Consider the following 19,160-nt stretch of genomic DNA (forward strand, 5'->3'; position numbering starts at 1 on the left):
TGTTCCCCTGCAGATGGACTCACCCTGGGCTCCCAGCACCTGGAAGCGAGTGGCTCCCTCACGCGGCACGTGACAGAGGAGTTTGTGAGCCGGACGCTGACCACCAGTGGGACCCTCAGCACCCACGTGGACCAACAGTTCTTCCAGACCTGAGCCCCCCGCGCCGCACCCCGCCACAGCCCCTCCCCCAGGCGCTGCCTCAGCTACTCCATCCTTGGACCGCTGCCTCTGGCGGGCATTGAGGGGGCAGAGGTCCCGAAGGGCCCTTCTAGCTGCCCCCTCGCCCCAGGCCTGAGCCCCTTTGTAACCAAAGAGCTGGACCCAGCATGACAAGGACCTGGCTTTGTTCTGCACTATAATAAAGGATTTTGCTACCGCTTGGCTATGCCCTGACCATGCTTCTGGGGCCTGCCCAGAGCAGGGAGTGGTTCTCACACCCCCCTTTTCTGATGCCCCAGCACACATCCACCTCCTGAGGCAGGCGGGCATCAGAGTCAGAGATACAGGTTTATTGAGCACCCAGACAGGAGGGGAGGCCCACCGCGTGCGGTCCTGGCGAGGGCCTCATAAGCGCAGCACCTTGGCGCCATCAGCCGCCTGGGAGAGGTAGAAGGTGGCGGTCCCGCGGTACTGCTCCTGTCGGGGGGTGAGGGGTATGAGCTCAGCGGGGCCCTGGGAGCCCATCTCTCCTGCTCCCCGCGCCCCACAACTCCAGCACTGCCCACCTGGATGTGCTGCATCACCCGGGGAGCGGCGGAGGCCTCCAGCAGGGTCACCGTGCAGCCCCCGAAGCCACCGCCCGTCATGCGGCTGCCGTAAACCCCGGGCGCAGAGAGCGCGGCCTCCACCAGTTGATCCAGCTCAGGGCAGCTCACCTCGTAGTCGTCTCTGCGGAGAGGATATGGGGGGAGGGGGAGGCCTGGAGCCGGCCCAAGCTGCAACAGGTGTGTCCGCGGGGTGCCGGGCACCCAGGGGCCTCACCTGAGTGAGTGATGACTCTCCACCATGAGGCGGCCGAAGGCTCTGTAGTCGCCGCGGCCCAGGGCGGCCGCCGCCTGGGCCGTGCGCTGGATCTCGCCCACCACGTGCCTCGCCCGCCGGAAGGCCTCCGTGCTCATCAGGTCCCGGCCAGCTGGGGAGGAAAGGGGCTCAGCAGACCCGCCACCCACGGCCTCTGGGCCCCTGTGGACTCCAGGCCGCTGGCCCCGGGGGTGCACGGGGCCATCTCCACTCTGGTTCTGACGAAGCCGTGGGTAGAACCTCGGGTTGGGGAGCAAGGTTTCAGACCTCACCTCCTCGATTACAAAAGGGGATACCCAGGACATCCCTGGGGGTCCAGTGGTTAAGACCCCAAGTTTCCACTCTAGGGAGCATGGGTTCAGTCCCTTGCTTAGTTGGGGAACTAAGATCCCACGTGCTGGGCAGTGTGGCCAAAAAAGGGGGCATGACCCACCTCATTCGGGGTTTGGGGAGAACTCAGTGAGCAGACACATGCAGAGCCCCCAGCGTGCCCGGCACACAGTGGGTACTCAATAAACAGCCGTTTGAGCCCCAAACTCAGTGCTTCCATAGCAAACGGGACACTGCTGCCTTCCAGAGGCCAAGACAGAACAGAAAAGAAAGGTTCTGCTGGTGTTTTTGCTGGATTAACAGTGAAACCTCCAAGGGCCAGGAATCCAGAACTGGGTACAACCCAGGTCTGTCTGGGATACCTCATGGAACCAGCAGGCTGTCCAACTGGCTAATGTTGAAGCGGGCACAGCCAGCCGAGTCACTAAGGGCGGCCCTGAACACCGAGGAGACTTCGAAACTTAATTCCAGGTGCCAGTGAGGTTCTGGAGCCGGGGAAGGACGGAGCTGAGCTCTAGTTGACAAAAGTAACCGCCTTGGGCAGGGGCCCCGCTGGGAGAGGCGGCGCCAGGAGTCCAGCTGGCGGCTGTTAAATCAGAGACCAGGAGGGGCCCGACGTGGGGAGGAAGGGGAGGAGGAGGGAGAGGTCAGAGAACCGAGGGGGCTGGGGGCCAGGAAGCACTCAGGGGTAACTCTCAAGTTTCAAACAGAGGGACAAGGGTGAGGAAATAACAGACAGGTGAAGTCAGAGGAGGGGTGCCCAGGAGAAGGATGAGTTCCGCCAGGGCCAGGTGAAGGCTCCAGGACCCCAGGTGGGAATGGGGGTCGGACTCCCATCTGAGTCCTCAGTGGGCCGGTGGTGGCTGGAGTTGAGGTTCGGACAAAGCCTGGGGCAGGCCCGGGAGGAGGAACAGGGCTCTGACCAAGCAGATCCAGCACTGGGGGGGCGGCGAGGGCAGCCCCCAGGTTTCTGCAGGGAGCCCCCAGGAGAGCTGTCATACCAGTTGGCATGGGAGACCAGTCACTGGGTTCAGAGGATTCAGAAATGAGTAGAGAGGAGAAAGGAGACAGGCGGGCAGGTTCAGAGAACTCAGAAATGAGTAGAGGAGAAAGGGCTTTCCAGGTGGCATGAGTGGTAAAGAACCCGCCTGCCAAGGCAGGAGACACAAAGAGACGTGGGTTTGATCCCTGGGTCTGGAAGATCCCCTGGAGGAGGAAATGGCAACCCACTCCAGTATTCTTGCCTGGAGAATCCCATGGACAGAGGAGCCTGGCGGGTTACAGTCCATGGGGTCGCAAAGAGTCGGACACGACTGAAGTGACTCAGCACGCACACAGAGAGGAGAAAATTCGGGTCGTGAGCATCGGGCACCCTTCCCAGAGGACTGGCATAGGAAGGAGACTCCATATGAGGATGCTAGAGGACGGGGCACGTTTAAAAGCAGAAGGTGGGGAGGCAGGCGGAGGACAGAAAGGCAGGCAGAGAGGAGCACGATTCCTGAGGGAGAGAGCGACCTCCAGGGCTGGGGGGTGGGGGGGCGAATGGAAGGGCTGAGGAGGAGGGGAGAAACAGCCAAGTGCTCAAGGATAAAAAGCTCAACCACCGTCACCTGCACAGAGCAGGTGGGGAAAGTCTAAAGATGTTGGTTCACCACGAAGGACAAGATGGTCCCTGAAAAGAGCCCCCCACTGCCAGGGAGGGCAGCTCCTAAGGCCAGCAGCCTGGCCCGGAAGGTAGCAGGACGGGCTGATCTGCCTGGGATGAAGTCTTAGCCTTGCCACTCACTGTATATCCCCATCTCAAAAAAGTGAGAGGGACCGCCCTGGTGGTGCAGGGAGTAAGACTCCACCTGCCAGTGCTGGGGCCACGGGTTTGATTCCTGGTCTGGGAGCATCCCACAGGCTGTGGAGCAGCTGAACCCGTGCACCAGTTACTGAGCCCAAGCTGCAGAGCCCAGGAGCTGCCACCACCAAAGCACTCGTGCCTAGGACCACCGCAATGAGAAGCCTCAGCACCGCAGCCAAGAGCAGCCCTGGATCGCCGCAACTAGAGAAAGCTCAGGCAAAGCAACAAAGGCCCAGGGCGGGCAAAAGTAATAAATAAAAACTGTTTAAAGATGAGAGTAATATCTGTCCTACAGAGTTGTGAGAGAATTCAATGAGTTTATGTTTACATGACCTTTAAACTGTTCAACAGACTACCTTCCTGGCCATGTATATCTGGAAACTCAAAAATACATGTTATCTTTTGACCTTGTGATCCTACTCCAAACAATCTAATCCTGAGAAAATAGAGGAGAAAAATGCAGAGAAAGAATTATGTATAAAAACATCCCTCGCGGTGTTAGATGTGATTATCAGAAACTGGTTAAGTAAATTAAAGGGCACCTATATGCTGAAATGCTACAGTAGCTTTAAAAAGCCATGTTGATGGGGACTCCCCTGGTGGTCCAGTGGCTAAGACTCTGTGCTCACAAAGCAGGGGCCTGGAACCAATAACTGTTCCCTGGCCAGGGAACTATTAATAGGCCTCACATGCTGCAACTAAGAGTTCACATGCTGCAACCAAAGATTCCACATGCCGAAACGAAGGCCCCAGGCAGCCAAAAAAAATCGCTTCCAGTGGCAGGGTCTGGGGAAGGGGTGGCAGGCACCCTGTCAGACCTCAAAGGTGCCAAGAAGCAGCCCCTGATGCAGCCCAAGAAGCAAGCCAAGGAGATGGACGAGGAAGATAAGGCATTCAAGCACAAACAGGAGGGGGAGCTAAAAGCCAAAGCCGAAAGGCCCCCTGCCCACAGGAGGAATTCAGAAATCTGGCCAAAAAATGTTCCTTGTGCCTGAGGCAATGACCATTCTTAGTTCCATTCCTGTTTAAACTTCTGGACTCCCTGCCATTAACATCTGTTGCCACCTATAGCTACAATGAAGTGTTGTCTTGTCTGGAACCTATTGTACATTTAAGAGTAAACTTTTGTGGGGGGGGGGGGGGAAAGCCATGTTGATGACAGGCCTTTCATGGTATAGGGAGTGTTCTGAGGGAGTTAAGGGTGATAAAAGGGCAGGTAGCAATACTGTATTTACTCAACTTTGAAAATACAGACGATGAAACCAACACAACAGTGTAAATCAACCATAATTCAATAAAAAAAAATTTAAGTATTTTTAAAAAAGAAAACACAGGTACAGAAAACCACTAAAGGAAATATATCAAAATGCTAACAGTAGGACTTCCCTGGTGGTCCAGCAGTTAAGAATCTGCCTGACGATGCAGGGGACACGGGTTCTATCCCTGATCAAGGAAGAGTCCACATGCCAGGGAACAACCAAGCCTGTGCGCCACAGCTACTGAGCCCATGGGCTGCAACTACTGGAGCCCGTGTGCCTGGAGCCCGTGTTCAAGAGAAGCCCGATCATCACAACAAAGACCCAGTGCAGCCAAAAAAAAAAACAGTTCAGTGGCTATCTCTGGGTAGCAATCTTACAGCTTGTTATTTTCTTCTTTGCCCTTTTCTGTATTTTCCACGGTGCATATTTAATTCTTAGATTATAAAAAATGATATTGAGATATCAAGCAAAAAAAAAAAGAGATATCAAGCAGTCCTATGTTAGCCATGTCAGGAGTGGGCAGACCTTGGCAGATTCTGAGAGGCGAGAGGAGGTACATCTGGGCCCCACCCCACCCCAGCCCCGCCCCGCAGCCCCCGCGGGGTGCCGAGCAGTCTCCAGGACAGAGCGCACCCAGCCAGCCGTCACCCTCCACTCACCCTCTAGCTCCTCCAGCTGTACCTCCCGAAGGCTCTCCTTGCCCAGCGCCCGGGCCACCTCTTCACACTGGCGCCGCCGCAGGGGATACTCGCTGGAGCCCAGTGAGTGGCGGACGTTGGAGTTGGTGATGAGCACGGCCAGCTTGGGGTCCGACAGCGGCACCAGGCTTGTCTCCAGGGACCTGGGGCGGAGATGGAGTGAGGGGAGATGACAAGGCCGGGTGTCTGCTTGCTGTGCAAGCTCCATCCAGGAGCTCCTGTGAGGTGGGAGGTCCAAGGGGGGAGCCCCTGACCTGCAGTCAATGAGCAGCGCATGGCCTCTCTGCCCCAGCAGTGCGATGAACTGGTCCATGATGCCACAGGGCACCCCTGCGAAGCTGTGCTCGGCCCGCTGACACACCTGGGCCCGGGCAGCTATTGTCCCCGAGTCTGCGGCACAGGGCGAGGTGGGGAGGCTGGGGCCCAGGACGGGGCACGAGGGGTCGGCAGGTGGGAGCTCCAGTGACGTTCCAGGGAGATTCCCCCCCTACCCCGCCAAGGCCACGGTTGGCGTAGGAAGCTCTGATCACAGGACCTCGGGGAAACAGGGCTGGGTGGGGGCTGGGAGGTACCTGGGCAGAGCTGCTGTAGGAAGGTATACGTGGCCACTTCCAGGGACGCCGAGCTGGACAGCCCACCCCCCAGGGGCACGGAGCTGACCACCACTGCGCTGAAGCCAGGGAGGGGGGCAGCTGCAGAGGAGAGAATGGATGACAGTAAAACGGGCCACCGGGAAGGATGAACACAAGAAGGGTATGCGGCGTTCTGATGCAAAGGGAGGCAACGGCCTGGCAGCTGCTGCTGGGGGAATGTGTCTCAACTGTCAGAGGTCATCAACCTGCTGGACCAAGGGGTCCGCTGCCCTCCACCCTCCCACCCTGAGGGTCCTGAGACACAGTCTCCCAGTTCTCCGGATTCAGGGCTCTGGAGACCATTCAGGGCTCTGGAGACCAAAACGTTGGGGTTTGAATCCTGGCTCCTCCAATTGTTGGATGGGCAACCCAGGGCTAGTTCTGGAACTCCTGGGGGCATCAGTCTCCTCCCCTGCCCACTGGGGAATCTCCACTCTGCACGCCTACCCCACAGTGGATCAGATGAGCTAATGGGCTTTGTGGCCCAGGAAGGAATCTGACCCAGCCCCGGGCCCCATACCTGGGTAGTGCTGAATCACTCCCTTGACGTAGTTGGCCCAGTGAGGGGTCCCAGGCTCCAGTGGCCTCTGGCTTGTGGGCAGGGGAAACTGCAGCCGCCGGGGCTCGTCAGCATCCTCGGAGGTAGTGAGGAGGGAGACAAGACCGTCCTCGCGGGGGCTGCCCGCCATCACCGTCACAAGCTCCAGAGCCTGGCAGGAGAAACAAAAGTATGCAAAACTCCCAATATCAGGGGCCCTGGGGCAGACAGGGAGCTGACCTCCAGGCTCCAGGTGGAGGGAATGGGGAGTGTCCCGGGGAAGAGCCTGACGGCTCATCAGGCCTTGGGGGGCTTGAGTCCTGCCCCCAGGGGATGGGTCAGTGCTTCCGGAGTGCAGACCTGAACTCTGCCCTGAGCGTGGGCTCCTGGCTGTGACGCAAGGGGGAGAGAGAGAGTTAAACAGGGAAAACAACAGAAGAGCTCCTTTTGGCGCTTCCCCATTTGGAGGCAAACTCAGAGGCACTGTATTCACTCAACCTGCCAGGCTGCACCGAGAATGGACACGGCCCCAGGCTAAGGCAGTCCAATCGGCGCTGTGTGACCTTGGGCAGATCTCTAGCCCTCTCTGAGCCTCCTCTGCGAATTGAACGGGCTGGACCAGGAAGCTTAGGGCTTTACTTCGCCCGGATCTACCCCTGCGCCCCCGCTTCCGCATTCCCCCACACCGCGAGGAGGCTCCCAGGGAGATGGCGAGGATCAGCGGTCCACAGCCGACTTCCTCGAGGATTCCCGCCTTCCTGCCTGCCGACGTGGGAAATGCCCCGTCCGAGGGCCTCTCTACGTGCTCGGGCCCCACACGCGGCGGGAGTGAAACTTCGGAGCGGCCCGCGCAGCGGTGCACGCGGGGCGCGGGCGCCTCCCGCCCAGCCCCTCACCATGGGCAGCACCAGGCCCCGGTTGTAGTCCGTGTGTTCCCCGATAAGGTTGACGCGGCCCGGGGCCGACACGGCTAGCTCGGGCTCGGCCCCGAACTCCTCCAGGAAGGCTCTCCGGGCCTTGGCCAGCAGCTCCCCGACCTGGGGCTGCTCCGAAGCGGCCATGACGCTCTCCCGGCGGCTCCGCCGGGCGCAGTCCGGTAGGCGCGGGATGCTGGGGCGGGGCCGCACGGCGTCGGCTCTCAGGAGCTGCTCGCGCCGCCCCAAACCGGGCCGCGCCGGCCCCGCCCCGCCCCGCCCGCCGCGCCGGCCCAATCCACCGGCCGCGGGCGTGGGGGCGGGCTGGCGGCGGGCTTCGGGAGGGGTCGCTGGGAGCCCACCGCTGCGGGGATTGGCCGGACCGGGAGATCGGAGCTGCCCTTCCTTGGCCTCTGTGTCACACCCATCCACCCAGCCGTCTACCTCGGCCAGAGCTACAGAGCTGGCCTCCAGCACACCTGGGTCTCCCAAAGGGCTCTCCCGGGTCCTAAAGTCGTGCAGAGGTCACCAACCCCTGATCCGGAATCTCTAAGAGGGTGGCCAGACAATCAGTGCAGAGAGAAGGACAGCCCGAGTTTGGTGGAGTCACTTTCTGTAGGCTCCTTACTCAGAGTGGACCCGCGGTCCCAGCTCCTAGCAATGGGGCAGTAAGGAGGGTGGTAGTGGGCAGTGATGGGCCCAGCTGTCAAGGCAGGTGCTTCCTCAGTCAGGAACCTTGGTTCCAAAGTCTGGTGTTCTGAATGTGACATCTCCTCTCTCACCAACCTGCATCCTAAACTTTCAAGCTTGTCCACAGTTGGCCACTCCATAGGAAACCTTGGAAGGGAAAGGCTGAAATATAAGCAGACTGTTTAAAATTACGGAGGGGAGCTTTGTGGAGGGCTGTGGCCCCGGCTGTAGCTGGGGATCTGCTCAGAAGTTGCCCCAAGAGCATTCAAAAGTTAGCTCTGAAAACTCCTAGAAGTAAACGTAAGGGTAAACCTTTGGGACGCTGGCTTAGTCAGTGGTTGTTTAGATATGACTCCAGAGCACAAGCAACAAAAGAAAAATAGGCAAACTGTACTTCATCAAAGTAAAAGACTTTTGCACATCTAAGGACCCCATCAAAAAAGTGAAAAGACAACTCACAGAATGGAAAAAATAGCTGCAAATCATATATTTAAAGGACTTGTATCAGAATGTATAAAAGGGACTTCCCTGGTGGTCCAGTGGTTAAGAATCCGCCTTGTATGAACCCACATAAAAAGTAAAAGTGAAGTCGCTCAGTCTTGTCCAACTCTCTTGCGACCCATGGACTGTAGCCTACCAGGCTTCTACATCCATGGGATTTTCTAGGCAAGAGTACTGGAGTGGGGTGCCATTTCCTTCTCCAATGAACCCACATGAAGGGGGGAAAAGAAGCTCTTGTGCTGCAGTTGAAACAGTTTACCTCATATTGGGACTTAAAACCCATGTACTGGGACTCAACCCTGGAGAAGGAGATGGCAACCCACTCCAGTATTCTTACCTGGAGAATCCCATGGACAGAGAAGCCTGGCGGGCTCCAGTCCATGGGGTCACAAAGAGTCAGACATGAGTGAATCGACTTAGTGCTGGGACTCAAACCCAGTCAAAACCCCGCCTGGGACTTGAACCCACGTGGCTGCAGCTTGAACACAGCCAAAACCCAGAGTCTTCCAACTGAGATCACAGACCTGGTTTCATGACCTAATGAAGCTTAGGTTCTTGATCTTTCATCGCACAAACAATTCAGTGAGAGACAAAGTGATAAGTAAGAAGTGGGTTTATTCAGATCAGAGAGAAACACACTTAACACAGAAGTCAAGTGCGGTGGCCTTGAAAAGTGGCCTGGTTAGTTTTTATGGACTGGGTAATTTCACAGGCTGAGTGGGACATTATTTCAACTATTTGGGGGAAGGGATAGAGATTTCCAGGAACTGTCCTAGAGCCTCTGGCTGTGTCATTTAGCATGCTGATTGAGAATCAAGGTCTAGTGGAAATTGACTTGTCTGCCATCTTGGATCCATTTGATTCTAATCGGTTTATGTTATCGGTATATGTCCTCTGGCTGTGTCAATTCTCTCAAAAGTTGTTTCCTGTCCCTTTCCCTCCTATTTCACTACGTAGCGCGATCGCTCTGGAGCTTGCTCAGCACAGCGAAGGATTCCACATGATGCAACGGAATTCCCACGGGCCGAAACTAAGACTCCATACAACCAAATAAATAAAAATAAATAAATAAAAAATGAAGTTCTGAGTCTTTAAAAAAAAATCTTACAATAGGAAAAAAGATGACCTTAAAATGAGGGGAGACGCCAAAAAAAAAAAAAAAATGAGGGGGGAAGAAGATTACTGATAAGTCCTGAGGATCAATAAAGAAAAGTTTTTAAAGCTAGAAAAAAATGGGCAGAAGATTTGAACATTTTTCCAAAGAAGGCATGAAAAGAGGTTCAACATCATTAGTCATTTAGAGAAGGCAAATCAAAGCCACAATGAGATACTATTCCACATTCATTACAATGGCTAAAATTTTTTTTTTAAGACAGAAAATAACAAGTGTTGGTGAGGATGTGGTGAAATCAAAACCCTCATACACTGCTGATGGGAATGTAAAACTATTAAGCAGTGCCATAAAATGCTAATCGTAGAGTTATCGTATGACCAAGCAACTTTACTCCTCAATATACACTGAAGAGAATTGAAAACATGTGTCCCCACAAAAACTTGTATACTAATGTTCACAACAGCACTAGTCACATTAGCCAAAAAGTGGAAGTGGAAGTGATCTGAAAGCGATAAATGGATAAACAAAAGGTGTCTTATTTTTTAAATTGTTTATTTTTGGCCGTGCTGTGCCTTCGTTGCCCCAAACAGGCTTTCTCTAGCTGCAGAGAGTGAGGGCTCCTCTTCATTTGTGGTGCGTGGGCTTCTCTTGGCGGTGGCTTTTCCTGCTGCAGCACACAGGTTCTAGGGCGTGTGGGCTCAGTAGTTGCAGCTCGAGGGCTCTGGAGTTCAGGCTCAGCAGTTGTAGCACACGGGCTTAGTCGCTCTGTGGGATGTAGGGTCTTCCTGGACCAGGGATCAAACCTGTGTCCCCTGCACTGGCAGGCAGATTCTTAGCCACTGCACCATCAGGGCAGTCCCAGTGGAATATTTGCTATGAAAAGAATGAGGTTCTGGTGACTGCTACAGCGTGGATGACCCTTGAAAACATAGTAAATGAGGGACGCCAGTTACAAAAGACTACAAATTGTGTATCAATACAAAATGTCCAGAATAGGCAAATCTAAAGAGACAGAAAGTAAATTACTGGTTGCTTGAGGCTGAGAGAAATGGGAGAATAAGAGGTGATAAGTAAGAATACCAACTTCTCTTTGTAGTGATGAAAATATTATAAAATTTACAGTGGTAATGGTTGCCATATCTGTGAATACATTAAAACCACTTTAAATGGGTAACTTGTATGGTAGGTGCATTTTTATTTTTTTAACTTATTTGGCTATTCTGGGTCTTAGTTGCGACATGTAGGACCTTCAATCTTCATTGCAGCCTGGGGAATCTAGTTCTCTGAACAGGAATCAAACCTGAGCCCTCTGCATTGGGAGCTTGGAATCTTAGCCACTGGATAACCAGGGAAGTCCTTATGCATTGTATCTTAATAAATTTTTTTTTTAAAAAAACAAGAATAAAAACAATTCCAAATTTCATCTGGCGGCCTGCTCCTTTTGAGCACTCCTCAGCTCAGACGGTAAAAGAATCTGCCTGCAGTGCAGGAAACCTGGGTTCGATCCCTGGGTTGGGAAGATCCCCTGGAGGAGGGAACGGCTACCCTCTCCAGTATTCTTGCCTGGAGAATCCCATGGACAGAGGAGCCTGGCAGGCTCTAGTCCATGGAGTCACAAAGAGTCCGACATGATTGAGTGACTTCCGCTCACTCACTCACAGTAAAGCACAGGCATTTTTTGGCATAGGTAAAACAAGATAAAACAATGAGTGGTTCTTGGGGCTGGTTGAAATGGAAGTAAACTCAAACCTGGCCTCCCTACAAGGCAAAGATGCATCCTTGTAGGGAGTAAGGACCCCTTGTAGGAGCAAGGATCCCTTTCTCTTCGAATCATTTACCCACCTCAACTCTGATGGCCAACCACTCTGAGCCCAAATCTCTGTCCTTACTAGTGTGATATCTGAGTCAGATGACTTATCCTCTCTGAGCCTCAGTTTCTCATCCATCTCGTGGGGCTGGTGTTTCCTTCCTGACAGAGTGTTTCAGGAGGAAGTGAATGAGATCATCTTCACAGAGTGCCCAGCCCAGCCTCTGGCACTTGGTAAGCACAGAATAAATATTTGCTGTTATTATCAGTCATCCATTAATACATTGTTGGACTCTCCTGCAAGCAATGGGCCAGATAAGAGCCTCTGGCTCTCACTGTCCAATAGGGGATAGTCTCAATCTAACCCTCGTCCCTCACTGAGATAAATGTCCCGACAGAGGAGGAAAGAGTTTTCTAAGAGAGAGGAGGAATTCTGACCACTAAGCAGCTCACACCATTATTTTTTTTTTATTTCCATTGTTTTATTTTGATTGAAAAGATGTCCTTTTCACCCATCTTCATCTTTTGTATAGTTTCAGTCGTTCCTGGAAAACCTTAATTTGACCCAAGGGCGAGTTCTCCTGTTGGCTCACACTGGACTCTGAAATACTGATTTCATCTACAAGAACTGTTTACTATCAGTGTTTGAATGCTGTCTAGCATGTTACATAAAATTTGTTCAGAAGGAAGTCTGCCTCTGACCTTTGACTCTCCCTCCCATTTCCTGGCCAAATGTCACACGATTGGGGGGAAGGTGGCACCTTAAAGGGGACACTGCTACCCAAAGTCTGTCCTCTGCTTGTCCATATGCTCAATTCTTAGTCCTTGGGGCCTCGCTGCTAGACCTGGTCTTTCCTCATGCAGTGAATGTCTCTGTGCTTCATGCAGCTCTGGCATCTCCACTGCAATTACAGACAAGACTGGTTTCCTTTAGTTGTGGCTGTGGGATCTAGTTCCCTAACTAAGGCTCAAGCCCCGGCCACCTGCATTGGGAGTGCAGGGTCTTAGCCACTGGACCACCAGTAAGTCCCAAGACTGATTTCCTGGTGGGGCTTGGGTCCACATCTCCCAAGACAGTCTCTGAGAATACCTGCTCTCAGCAGATGGCTCTCCCTCACACGGATTCTGGGAGGCTTATTTGTTGTTGTTCCCAGAGGGTTAACCTATCTTCTGATTTGGGCCCCCTTTGCCCTTCTGTTTCATAATGATGACAACTTCTATAGTATTGATAATACTGATGGTGAGTTTGTGGGGGGCCCTGGTATCAGGACGGAGATGCAGCCTCTAGGGCTGCACTGGTTGTTCAGTGCCTGTTCCGAATGGTCAGTGCTCCAGACTTTTGTTGTCAAATCTTTTAAAAGGGACCAGACTTTGCACGGATTGTTTTATTAAATCCTTACAAGCCTATGCGGTAGGCACTGGCTTTATCTCCACTTGATGGTTGAGGGAAAGAAGCCCAAATGGATCAAGGAACTCATCCAAATGGGACAGCTGGGCCTTGAACCCGGGTCTGTCTGACCCTGAGATTGTTCTCTCAGCAACCACCCTGTCCCCGGGAGCACTCTGACCTGCTGTGACATCTGCTAACTGAAGATCCCAAACTTAGCCTCTTGGTAAGGAACAGGAGGCGTAGCAGCTCTCCTGGACCCCTGGAGCCCCCAGACTGACCAGTAAGCAGAGCTCTTGGGAACCTGACTGATTGCCACCTGGGCTGGAAGCAAATCCAACCAGCTGTGCTGTGGGGCTGCCAGGGCCATTGGGTTGGCCAGCACCTGCAGTCTCTGCTGTGTGCCAGGCGTGACTCCAGAGGCCCTGCCTCTGGAGCGCCAGGAGCTTCTCGTCCATCCCTGGCCCCAGCGCCCCTGCTAGGAGGGGGCCAGTTGCAGGTCCCGTCTTTATTTGGTGAACACCACTGTGTCCCTGAAGTTCCTGCCCTCTGACTGATGACTACCCGGCTGATGGCCAGGCAGGGGATGCAGCTGCAGCTGACGCTCCCTGTACCTCGCCCTAGGCATTGCAGGGGGACCAGTGCCCAGGCCACCGTGCGTGGGCAGGAGAACCGAGACTGGCCGTAGACGGGGCACTGAGTGGGGAGAGGCCCCCGGGCTCAGCCAGACTCTCAGGTTGCATGAAGGCTGGGCCTTGGACCCAACCCCATCCTGTCCCCTCTCCTGGTGCTCTTGGCTCAGCGCTAAGCCAGTGAAGAGTTTATGAGAATGGTCCTGGGCCCAGTGTGTCCAACAGAGGTGGAGTAGAGGGTAGAGGTTAACAGAGCCCGGGCACCACCTCCCTGGGGACGTGTGCAGTCCCTCCCACATCTTTCAGCAAAGGCTGCCAGCCCCAAGCTTGCAGCCCAGCGCCCCCTCTCATCACTGGGACTGGTGGCTGGGAGACTGCCTCCTCCCTTTCAGGCCACTCTCCCTTCCACTGTGTATGGTCCCAGAACTGCAACTTCCTAAACAGGGGCTGCCAGCTGTCGGAGAGGACCCCAGACCCTGACTGCCCGACCACGACCCTCTGCACATCACTGTGGCCTTACAGCTCCTCCAGGAGTCACAGCCTCACTGAAGCTCCGCCTCCACTCCATCTTGCTGATAGCAGAGGTGACTGCGCCACCTCTTCCCCTCTCCCACAGGAAGGGCCTTGGGGTAGGTGGGATGGGGGTCGAGGGTCCTCTGCTCAGGGCAGAAGCTGAGACGTGCCGTTCCTGGGCATGCGTGATGGTCCTCACCCTTGCTGGACACTGCACGCAGGGCTCAGGTGGGGACACCTCACATGGAAGTCCAATGACTGCCTGGAGTAACAATGGTTGTCAAGGCAGGATCCGTCACTGCCTGGGACAGCTGGACAGTCAGCCTGACCACAGGGAGCAGGCACCGATCCCCCCACCCCGGGAGGGACAACAGCCTCTGACCCCTCCTTGCAGCTCAGCTTCTGTGCATAAGCTTGAAGCTGTTCCAGCTGCCCCCACCCACCTTGGCCCAAAGCCTTGCTCAGTCTCTAGACCTGTGGCCAAAAAGGAGTTCAGAGGCTGGTCACCTGGCCAAGGACACGAGCCCTCAGGGAGTGCTGCATGATTGGGGTCAGCAACCCGAGCTAAGGTCCGTTCTTCCTTCCGCCAGCCGCACCCTGAGGCAGGCAGGTGGAAGGTGGGTTGCTTATATGAGAGTTGCTGGCCAGAAGCCAGGCCCAGCTGGATAGGATGGTCTGGGCAGCCCAGACCGCTGACATCCCTAAGGAATGCTGAAGCAGGCAGGACCACCAGTGGGGTGAGGAAGAGGCTGGGGATTGCAAAGAGCACTCAGTTCAGCTGTGTTCTATCAAGGCCTGGGGTGGGGCTTCTTTGCAACCCCATGGACTGTAGCCTGTCAAGCTCCTTTGTTCATGGAATTCTCCAGGCAAGAATACTGACTGGTGTGGGGGGCCATTTGCTTCTCCAGGTGATCGTCCTGATCCAGGGATGGAACCCACTCCTGCATTGGTAGGTAAAATTCTTCACCACTGGCCCCACCTGGGAAGTCTGATTAACTACCATGAAGTGACTTAAGTCAAGGGATGGGGAGGGAGTGGGGAGGACTGTGCCCAGGAAAGGTGCTCAAGGCTCTGTGCTCATGGGCCACACCACCCGCAGTGACACGACGGCCACTAACAGCGTGCAGAAAACTCACCCTTCTCCATGGAAGGTTGGCCGTAAGTCTGAGGCAGATTGCTGACCTGCTGTTGTTCCCGTTCCCGTGTACAGGCTGGCCTTTGCCTGTAGAAACTTCAGGGCAGCTTCCTGCTGACCCAATGACAGCTGACAGGGCCCACTCTACCCTCCGCTGCCCTACTTGAAGGCGATCCAGAAGGGGCCTGCTCTCAGTTGAAGCGCAGGTCCCAGCATCAACACCTGACACCAGGCGAGATGCAGTGCTTGCAAGGGGCCAGACGGGGGAGACCTGAGCAAGGTCTAAGGCTTTCTGAACATTTCCCCAGAGAACATTTTGTGAAAAAAAAAACGTTATCATCCAAATGAAGACCATAAAGATAAGAAGGTCTAAACTTTAAAAACTTTATTTTTGCTTTTTTCATACTACCTAAACCCAGGGATATAACATATGGGAAGTTTCCTAACCAGAAAGTACTTTTGCCTTCTGGATTAAAAATAAACTCTGGAAGCACAAGCTCTACTATTTACGCAGCAGATTCCAAGTTGCCCAATAAAATTCGACCTCAGGATGCAGACTTCAGGCAGGCAAGTTCAAGCGTCAGCCCCTTGAGTGGTACTCAAGGAGACTCACCACCACTGGCCAGGGTTCCCACCACCACACATTCCACTGGCTAGATTTCAACATCCTTCAGGAACACAATCAACTGTCAGAACTCGTTATGATGGACCCTTCTAGGAAACCAGTTTATTTTTATTATATCAGATTCCACTTTTGGCACCTCGAAAAATCAATTCTCAACCCTAATTTAACTCGCTGCTTTCCAATGGAACCCCTTAACCCTTAGTATTTGAAACTAGTCCAAACTTAAATCCCACTGAACTGTATCAGAGTGTAAATATCTTTCTGTAGCCACTGACTTCAAATTATACAGAATGCTTTTGTCTGACTCGGTGGTTCTTGTGTCCGTATTAACGCTTCACTGGTAGTCATCACTGGCTAGGAACACTAGTTTCACACTAAACAGGCAGCTTAGACTTAAAACGAGTTCTACACCTGTGGGCACTTGTTATAAAATAACTTGCTGTATAAAGAAATCTATACTGGGAAGGGACATATGTACACCTACAGCTATGGCTGATTCATGCTGATGTTAGAAAACAAAGTTCTGTAAAGCACTTATCCTTCAGTTAAAAAATTAAGAAAAAAAATCTAAGAACATTCTTCACGAATAGGTTCAGGAAGAAACCCCAAATTTGAGTTCTAGAATTACATTTCCTTTCCTTGACAGATACGGGGGAGGCAGGGAAGCCTTTTAGCGGTAGGTCCACACTGCATGTATGTTGTCATAGCATCTTTATAAAGCCTCTAAAGGGCTGTTAACACGCTTTGTAGAATTGTTCTTGTAAATACTGCTTTCGTCTATCAAGCAAAACTTGAAATAAGCTAAACTTCAAAGAACCTAGACAATGACTGTTATTAAAGCTTTGCATTCAATTTAGGTTTTTGAGACTTAGTTGAATAAACAAGTTTATTTGTAAATTTAGTCAACATACATAATTGACCTAAAAACTTCAATAGAAGGATAAATTTTAAAACCACTTGGAAAGCCATCTCTATGAAGTGATTTTCCCAGAACCTACGCCACATGAACACCATTTTAACTGGCAGAGGTTCCGTAAGCTGAAGCTGTGTCCCTCCCCCTCAGCAAGTTTACCCTAAGTTATTATAATACAAACCCCACAAGGAAAAAAAGTTCGGTATTGTTTCCTCTTGGTAGAGAAAAGTTCAACCTAGTTATGAGACCAATCACAACACAAAGAAAAGCTGCACTAACTACTGTATTAGTAACAGATGATGCTGGTGTGAGTAACTTGTATTATAGTCTAGAGCCCTTATAAATAAATCCCCCTCCCCGTTAGTGTTTGCATTATCAGCTAGAGGGTTAGTTTAACATGTGGTAGAATGAGGACTTATGCAAGGTATAACGCGCCCAAGTATTTTACTACGTAAACAAGTGCAGTCTACTCAGGAGAAAATCAATCGAACTCTAAATTACACACACCTTAAAGACAACACTCCCCACCACATGTCAATGCAAAACATTTAATTTAAAAATGTTGACACTACAATATATAAAATAGCTATTATAAATGCACATAGTGTATTCTATAGCTGCCAGGTTTACTTTTTTTTTTTAAGGAAACTGTAAGTTACACTGTGGTTAAGACTTGTATCTTCACCCTTGAAAAAGCCCACATTCTATCACAGTGATGTATGGTCAGACTTAACAGCCCCAATTGTTAAACACTTGGATCAAGTCATAACCAGTTTTATTGCAAAAGGACCCTGTACACATTTATCAATTCTAGTACCTTAATAGCTACCCAACAAGTCATTAACATACAGAAACATGCATCATGAGAAGCAAGAAGTATCACCCATCCCTTCTGCATATTAGCAACTTGTCACTCCTGAGCAACAGTGCTCACATCACTGAGGTCTGTGAACAGTCACTTTTCGCATTCATCCTGAGTGAAAGATGGAATGACTTAAGTACAAATGCAACATATTATAAACAATTTCTTACAAAAAAAGTCACAAATTAAACCGAAGTATTTTACAGAATTTACTACAAAACACCATAAAAACTGCTTTCACTTAAGCTCTCTCCCCCCGTATCCGGCGAGCCAATTGGATGTCTTTGGGCATGATGGTGACTCTCTTAGCGTGGATGGCACACAGATTAGTATCTTCAAACAAACCCACCAGGTACGCTTCGCTAGCCTCCTGTGGAGGATAAGAGTCACACTATTAGACTCTCTCCGAGGAGGGGACCAGCCCTCCGCCCGGCCGCACACAGCCCCCACCAGCTCACCTGCAGCGCGCCGATGGCGGCACTCTGGAACCTCAAATCGGTTTTGAAATCCTGGGCGATCTCCCTCACCAACCTCTGGAAAGGCAGTTTCCGGATCAGAAGCTCGGTGGATTTCTGGTAACGACGGATTTCTCGAAGCGCAACAGTCCCGGGCCTGGAGCGAGCATTAGAGCGAGAACACCACCGGTTAACTACAGCGTCCCAGGAGCCGCGGGAACCTTCCCGCCCGCAGCGCCGCCGAGTCATCGTCTCCCTGTCTCGCTGCCTACCTGTAGCGATGAGGTTTTTTCACCCCGCCGGTAGAGGGGGCGCTTTTCCTGGCCGCTTTGGTGGCCAGCTGCTTGCGGGGCGCTTTCCCACCCGTTGACTTACGAGCAGTCTGCTTGGTTCGGGCCATTTTCTTTTACCTGTAGAAGACACCCATGACTCCGGGGCCGAAGCACGCTCGCCTCCCGGTGTGCAACGGCCCGGACGACCGGAGCCCCGACCCTCCCGCCTCCTCGGGCCCCAAGACGGACGGCAGATGGCCGAGGGCCACCGCCTCCTCCCCCTCCCCTAATGACTCAGGCTGTGAGTAGCAGCAGCCTCCTCCGGGAGGGGGGGCGCGGGGAGGAGTCACTTCCCCTGCTCGACGGGCGGAGGCCCGGCTGCCCGGAACCCAGCGTCGGGACCTCTGATTCACCAGAGAGAAAAAGGCGGAGACGCGGGTCCGGAACGAAACCCCAAGGGAAAACTACCCGCCCCCACAGCCGGCGCCAACAGCGGGGTAGCCAGCACCAGCCGGCACTTGGCTCTCAACGGCCGCGAACCGCGACATAAACGGCTGGTAGGGCCTCAAGTCACGGATAAAACCCAAGAACACTTACCTAATGCCAAAGTTATAGGCCGCTTCTCCGACTACCGCGCAGCCGCTGCTGCCCAAAGAGCCGCAATAGCCGACACACAGGAAAGAGCCCTTCCAACGAACCACCAAACCGCTCTGCGCTCTAAGCCCCCCCGATGCCTCCGTTTTTATACCCACGCTTCACGCTGCGTCTCTGCGTCATAGGACCCTAATTTGCATACACCAATGACCTTTTTCTATTGGCTGACGCTTTCGCCGACGCGCTGACATCCCCGACACAAAGGCCGTGCTTCGGCCCCATTCCCTGATTGGCGGACATCTAGACCACTGATTGGCTGTTAAAGTGGCCTAACGATTGGATGAATGCAAAGAGGAATGGACGAATCAGGGTTTAGCACTAAGCCGCTCTTCTGATTGGATAAAATGGAGCTATGTTTGGATC

At 53.0% G+C, this 19,160-nt stretch overlaps 3 protein-coding genes across 6 annotated transcripts in view; 1 reads left to right on the plus strand and 2 right to left on the minus strand.

Annotated features, from left to right (window-relative positions):
• The window catches only part of ITGB4 (integrin subunit beta 4), a 31,373-nt gene extending 31,001 nt beyond the window's left edge, over nucleotides 1–372 (plus strand). For all 4 annotated transcript variants that reach the window (XM_065910233.1, XM_065910234.1, XM_065910236.1 and 1 more), the window contains one exon: nucleotides 14–372. In XM_065910233.1, coding sequence (XP_065766305.1) covers nucleotides 14–153 — 140 coding nt within the window. In that variant the 3' untranslated portion in view covers nucleotides 154–372. The remainder of the gene's footprint in view (nucleotides 1–13) is intronic.
• Nucleotides 373–488: 116 nt separating this feature from the next.
• GALK1 (galactokinase 1) lies at nucleotides 489–7,461 on the minus strand. Its single transcript, XM_065910695.1, has 8 exons — nucleotides 7,220–7,461; nucleotides 6,306–6,495; nucleotides 5,726–5,845; nucleotides 5,408–5,543; nucleotides 5,115–5,296; nucleotides 982–1,132; nucleotides 726–888; nucleotides 489–636 (listed from the first exon to the last, which is right to left on the minus strand). The coding sequence occupies exons 1-8, from the start codon at nucleotides 7,382–7,384 to the stop codon at nucleotides 565–567; spliced, it is 1,179 nt and encodes a 392-aa protein (XP_065766767.1). The 5' UTR covers nucleotides 7,385–7,461; the 3' UTR covers nucleotides 489–564.
• Nucleotides 7,462–15,386: 7,925 nt separating this feature from the next.
• On the minus strand, nucleotides 15,387–18,888 carry H3-3B (H3.3 histone B). Its single transcript, XM_065908928.1, has 4 exons — nucleotides 18,741–18,888; nucleotides 18,144–18,281; nucleotides 17,875–18,028; nucleotides 15,387–17,786 (listed from the first exon to the last, which is right to left on the minus strand). The coding sequence occupies exons 2-4, from the start codon at nucleotides 18,269–18,271 to the stop codon at nucleotides 17,658–17,660; spliced, it is 411 nt and encodes a 136-aa protein (XP_065765000.1). The 5' UTR covers nucleotides 18,272–18,281; nucleotides 18,741–18,888; the 3' UTR covers nucleotides 15,387–17,657.
• Between the last annotated feature and the right edge of the window lie 272 nt (nucleotides 18,889–19,160).

The sequence above is a fragment of the Muntiacus reevesi genome, chromosome 18 (genome assembly GCF_963930625.1).
Source record: "Muntiacus reevesi chromosome 18, mMunRee1.1, whole genome shotgun sequence".
In the NCBI taxonomy this organism is placed as follows: Eukaryota; Metazoa; Chordata; class Mammalia; order Artiodactyla; family Cervidae; genus Muntiacus; species Muntiacus reevesi.

Excerpts from the sequence above, each read along its gene's own strand:
- GALK1 (XM_065910695.1), bottom strand. The coding sequence starts at position 7,384 with ATGGCCGCTTCGGAGCAGCCCCAGGTCGGGGAGCTGCTGGCCAAGGCC. Across the intron at positions 5,297-5,407 it reads GCGCTGCTCATTGACTGCAG|GTCCCTGGAGACAAGCCTGG; the intron begins GTCAGGGGCTCC and ends TCTCCGCCCCAG. Across the intron at positions 637-725 it reads GGGTGATGCAGCACATCCAG|GAGCAGTACCGCGGGACCGC; the intron begins GTGGGCAGTGCT and ends ACCCCCCGACAG.
- H3-3B (XM_065908928.1), bottom strand. The coding sequence starts at position 18,271 with ATGGCCCGAACCAAGCAGACTGCTCGTAAGTCAACGGGTGGGAAAGCG. Across the intron at positions 18,029-18,143 it reads AAAAAACCTCATCGCTACAG|GCCCGGGACTGTTGCGCTTC; the intron begins GTAGGCAGCGAG and ends TGCTCGCTCCAG. Across the intron at positions 17,787-17,874 it reads CCGCCATCGGCGCGCTGCAG|GAGGCTAGCGAAGCGTACCT; the intron begins GTGAGCTGGTGG and ends TATCCTCCACAG.